The sequence below is a fragment of the Mandrillus leucophaeus genome, unplaced genomic scaffold, assembly GCF_000951045.1.
Source record: "Mandrillus leucophaeus isolate KB7577 unplaced genomic scaffold, Mleu.le_1.0 Scaffold165, whole genome shotgun sequence".
NCBI lineage: Eukaryota > Metazoa > Chordata > Mammalia > Primates > Cercopithecidae > Mandrillus > Mandrillus leucophaeus.
The window spans coordinates 1,879,029-1,885,028 of record NW_012101643.1 but is presented as its reverse complement, the minus strand read 5'-3'; the positions used below and the strand labels follow the sequence as shown (position 1 = coordinate 1,885,028).

General features: G+C 33.9%; 1 protein-coding gene across 1 annotated transcript in view; it reads left to right on the top strand.

Annotated features, from left to right (window-relative positions):
* Nucleotides 1–6,000, top strand: part of RYR2 (ryanodine receptor 2 (cardiac)) — a 620,934-nt gene that overhangs the window by 102,019 nt on the left and 512,915 nt on the right. Inside the window, 1 exon segment of the mRNA XM_011976391.1 lies at nt 2,886–2,900. Within this exon segment, the coding sequence (XP_011831781.1) occupies nt 2,886–2,900 (15 nt within the window).

The window sequence follows — 6,000 nt, the reverse complement described above, 5'->3', positions numbered from 1 at the left end:
AAAAAAAAAAAAATCTCATGGAGAAAGTACCTCTTAACAAACCATGTGCTGTACCAAAATGTTAGGTTTTTGCATTTCTTTGAATTAGGGCTTAATAATGATTTTGCCTAATTCTTTAGTGATAGCTCTCCCATTAGTGAGTCACAGGTGATTGGTCAGTTTAACATGGAAAGTAAGTTTCCTGATAATTATATGTGATTAATATCAGTTATAAAAATGTAACTAAACAGCCTATATTTTCTAAGCCAAGAATGAAAGCTTCTTTACAGTTTTTCCTTAAAATTGTAATATTGAAAATGAAAAAATTAGTCTCAATAGAATTTCCCTTTAATAATATACATATTACTATGTAAATATGTTTCAGGTTACAAGAAACATATTTCTGGATTAATCTAAACCTAGGACACTGAGTTACTGACACCTGCAGTTTTAGCCTAAAGAACTAAAATTTCCACCTTTGTGTTTCTGTGCAAATTAATCATCCAAAAAATTCTAAGACACAAAGCTGGTTGGAATCCATGACTATCATTGCCCATATAGTCATCCCTTACTCTATTTTGTGTAATGAAATTTTAGCTCTTGTCTATTAAGCCTCTCATTAGTGAAATAAATCAAATAGTTCATTTATTTGCTAACTTACTGTAAGCACAAAAACTACGTTCTCCACACCCAAAGAGGCTGCTTTCTTCGACATTTATCTTTATGTGTTTCTTTTTTCTACTTTCCATCATATCAATTTTAAAGGGTTTTTGTTGTTATTCTTTTTCTGTTTGTTGCTTTTATCATACAGAAGCAGTGCTTACATTGAATTAAACTAATATACTCATCGTTTTTGTTTCAATGTGCTTTGCTTTCTTCTTTTGCCTTAAACGATCCCTTTGAATGTCTCTTGATGCTATAACTTTGGTAATATCTAGCCCTTAAACCAATTTGAACAAGAAATGATTTGTACAGAAAGTTAATGTCTATAATGCCACTAATACCACAAATCTTTCATGTTCTTGATTATCTTTTGAAAATGATGTTTGTGTATTACACCTGCTCTTCTTTCTCAGTCTACAGAAGGATATTTCAGCATTTGCTATTTTTCAGTAGTCATACTATTTTATCGAGTATGCAGCTTGCTCTCCTCTGTGTCTTATTCTTCCTGCGGTCAGACACGACTTAGCAATGTGGAACAGCAGACCTCAGTCACTTGGCCGACCACTCTTTTTTTGTTGTTGTCAATACCTACTACAGTTTTAAAGCAGTTCAACTTAGACACCTGACAAAATCAGGCTGAGAACATTTTCTAAAGAAAAGTCTCCCAAACCTAGCTTAATTAAAAAAAAAAAAAATCTCATGGAGAAAGTACCTCTTAACAAACCATGTGCTGTACCAAAATGTTAGGTTTTTGCATTTCTTTGAATTAGGGCTTAATAATGATTTTGCCTAATTCTTTAGTGATAGCTCTCCCATTAGTGAGTCACAGGTGATTGGTCAGTTTAACATGGAAAGTAAGTTTCCTGATAATTATATGTGATTAATATCAGTTATAAAAATGTAACTAAACAGCCTATATTTTCTAAGCCAAGAATGAAAGCTTCTTTACAGTTTTTCCTTAAAATTGTAATATTGAAAATGAAAAAATTAGTCTCAATAGAATTTCCCTTTAATAATATACATATTACTATGTAAATATGTTTCAGGTTACAAGAAACATATTTCTGGATTAATCTAAACCTAGGACACTGAGTTACTGACACCTGCAGTTTTAGCCTAAAGAACTAAAATTTCCACCTTTGTGTTTCTGTGCAAATTAATCATCCAAAAAAATCTAAGACAGAAAGCTGGTTGGAATCCATGACTATCACTGCCCATATAGTCATCCCTTACTTACAAGAAACACATAAAGATAAATATTGAAGAAAGCAGCCTCTTTGGGTGTGGAGAATGTGGTTTTGTGCTTACAGTAAGTTAGCAAATAAGTTACAAAAAATTGTAATATTTACAAATATCTATATTGGAAAACTTTTCCTTGCTGTTTTTCTTACAACTAGTGTCTCTATGATATCTTTTCTCCGTAGGACTTAGACATCAACCTGACAACTAAATTCAGCCCTAAGTTTGGAAATATATCATTGTTTTCTTTTTCGTACTCTTTCATCTGTGTAACTATCCTAGGAATAAGAAGTCAAAGAAACTTTAGAGGTCTAAAGAAAAATGAAGTTATTTGTAGATTTGCATGCACACACACATAATACACATTATGTTTTGTAGAAGAAAAAAAGAGCTATTATATAATTTATGAAAGGAGACTGTGTCATTTTAAGAGAAATAGAAATGCTTTTGTGATTTTTCTTTGAAATTCACCTTTCAAAATATTCAGTGTCTAAGAAATTGCTTACCGTTATTTTGCATGAAATGAGAGCCACTCATTGCAGCGTATTAGTTTACGATCTCCCTTACCTGTTTTAATCTACTGTTTTTATTAAAATGAGTTGGATTGCTGTTTGCTTTTATCACTGCATTTTTATGAAAAAGATGAAAGTTGGTTTTTTAAAAAGCATTTTCAGATGATCAGTTTTTAAGATAATATCATTTTTGGTGCTTAAATAGATTGTAAATGGAATCACTCATTAAAGTAGAGCAGCATGTTTTCACAGAAAAAGGAGGAAACTAATGTAAAAACTTTTTAAAAGAATTTTGCTCGCTACAGCTTTTCTCTAGCATGTAGTTGATACTAAGTTTTGTTGCGATAACACGGTGAATGTGTTTTTTTATGTTTATTGTTTAAATGGCTCCATTTAGGATAATGGAGCCTTTATAAGTAAGAGGTATTTTTAAGGAAGTCTTTGAGATCATGTCTATTTAATGTTTCCTCTCTTTTCCTTATGCCCCTACAGAAATTCATGATGAAGGTAAGACATCGTAATATATCTGCTGTGTATATATAGCAGATATATTACTATATATGGATTATATATGTGTATATCTGCATATTAGTATAGCTGTATTATATATGTAACAGATATATATATTACTATATATCAGCTGTATATATGTGATACTTTGTATGTTTTATGTATGGTTACACACATTTGTTTTACTTTTGAATCCATGTAACTTTTCTTCACATGCTTTAAAATGTTTAAATATTAAACTTTGGAGCTTTTAGATTTAGATAAATCACATGTTTAGATTTAAAAGCTCAACCAACAAAAATGTCAAGCCAAAATTTGACACTTTTGGGTCATGTTGTAACATGTTTAATTGCTAACATTAAGAATTTTTCTTATTAAAACAATTTTAATAACTCCATTTAGAATGTTCACTCTGGGCATTATGTTGACTTTGCATTTATGCACTTTTGTATGAATACAATGGGAAATTCTTCCACTGGGAAATTAGGGGAGGCACCAAGAAACTACTTCTACTTACTCCAGGAGACGTGAAAATAATTCAGCCAGCCCCTTTTCATTTCTCGACTGGATTGGAAAAGTGAAAATATTGTAAAAGTAGACAAATAAAAAGAAAAGAGTAAAGCATGTGGACGTGTCATTGAAGGAATACGTAAGGGACAGACAGGAAGAAGAGTAGACTATGGTTATTTTAGGATATATAGTAGAAAATTTTTGTTTCATTTTCATATGCCCACTACATTTCTCCTATAACATTTATGGGGTTTAATTTTTTTAATCTTAAAAGCCAAGAAACAATGGGTAGGTAGAAAAATTGATATTCAGTTAAGAAAGCCTTAAAATAAGTGATAATTTTGAAAGAAATAGACTGTGAGAAATATTAAATCAAAATCCCACATATAGATGGAAAAGGTTGCTTTGAAGCAAGGGATGCATGTTCTTGTCAGTCTGTTGAATTTTGTGGTTAAATCCATCATGTTTAATAAAACTGAACCAGGTGCATTGCGGGATACCCTAAACTGGACCTGTTCACTACCAGTAAGAATTTGGCATTTTGGATGGGATGACAGAACAGTGCATTTCTTTGAAGACATCTATCAACCAGGACATGGAACATCTTCCAGAATTTCCAAGAACTCTAGCTCTTATTTTTCAGTAGAAAATATGATCACATTTTGAAGAGAGGACATTAATCCCTAAATTAGACATATCATGAAACAAGAGTTTGGATTGGAAAAATATTAAAAACAGCAAAATAGGAATATTTCCTCTCTTTGCAAATACTAATAACTAACTTATGATTATGGGTTTGAGAAACTTTAGTTTTTCATGCTAAATCTGCATTTGCTGTATTCATTTTATCATCTCACTCTTAATTCAACTGTACCATACTGTATAGACTTCCCCTTGGGAAGGGTGAATGAAATGGTGGCCTGGAACAGACATCTTAAGGTCTCTTGTGAGAACAAATGCGTGTAAAAACCAGTGCAAATAGAAAGATGATGTAGAATTAGTTAAAAGCAGGTGGTATGCCTAAAATAATTTAATTAGGCCCCCAGTTCTTTTAACTTCGAGGCCAGAAGGCCAATAGTTATTTTCACACTTGCAGTGGATGATCTGGAAAGGTTAGAATTGGATTAAGGGGAAGGCACATGCATGTAATTACAGTAATTTAAGTCACTTAAACAGAAAAACATGCTGAATTTTATCTCGCTTTCACCTTTCAATCATGCTTTGCTTTGGGTTTCGTACGGAAAAGGCATTAACTTCTTAGAACCAGATGGATGCTTTCTTGTTGTGGGAGCTTATTTCTGCTGGATGGTGCTAAACAGTGGTGCCTTAGGACTGTCCTAAGCCTGATCTGTTCCCTGTGGAGACTTTCCATGAAGACACCATCCCAAGTAAGCCAGTCCGTGTCAAACGGATGTCTTGACAATGTCAAACTGGCCTTTTCAGGCACCTTTATTTCAACTGAGGCCAGGATTCTCATTGATTGTTATAATCCTTCAGTGACCCCATTGTGTGATTCACTATTTTATTTTTTAAGAGACAGGGTCTTGCTCTGTCACCCAGGCTGGAGTACAGTGGATAGCTCACTGCAACCTGGAACTCCTGGGCTCGAGTGGTCTTCCTTCCTCAGCCTCCTAGGTAGTTGGGATTACAAGCATGAGGCACTTTGCCTCATGCTTTTTTAAAATACAGTTGGCTGTATTTAAAAAACACGGAGCCCAAAAGCAAAAAAAGCAAACCAGAAAGAACAAAATATAGAACCAGTAATTTTAATGTGTATGTAAACCTCTTTAGTCACACACATATACACGCACACACACATACTATATATATATGTAAATTATATATATATATAAATGAAACCTGTAAACCTCTTTAGTCTCACACACACACACACACACACACACAATATATATAAATAAATAAATAAATAAATAAATGAAATGTGTAGGCAAAGCTTTACGGTAAAGAAGCACTTTTCTGGTTAACTTCAAGGCCTTATCCTTCACTTTTAAAAAAATTTTGTTTTGACTAGCGTGGCTGTCAAGTGTTATTAAAGTTCTTGTGGATTTTACAGCTTTGGAACTTCAATCTGGTATGAAAAGGTGAGCTTCTATCAAAGTAATTCAAACCAGACCAAGTAAATAAAATTGTTCTTGGCCACAATAAATCAAATGCATTATAGAAAAAGTAAGTGTTCTCTAAAGAGAGCCTCATTTTCTGAAGGAGTATAGTTCTTTTTTTTTTTTTTTTTTTTTTTTTTTTTTTTTTTTGAGACGGAGTCTCGCTTTGTCGCCCAGGCTGGAGTGCAGTGGTGCAATCTCTGCTCACTGCAAGCTCCGCCTCCCGGGTTCACGCCATTCTCCTGCCTCGGCCTCCCCAGTAGCTGGGACTACAGGCGCCGCCATCACGCCTGGCTAATTTTTTGTATTTTTAGTAGAGATGGGGTTTCACCGTGTTAGCCAGGATGGTCTCGATCTCCTGACCTCGTGATCCGCCCGCCTCGGCCTCCCAAAGTGCTGGGATTACAGGCGTGAGCCACCGCACCTGGCAGGAGTATAGTTTTTCAAAGTAGATTTTTCCCTTTTCT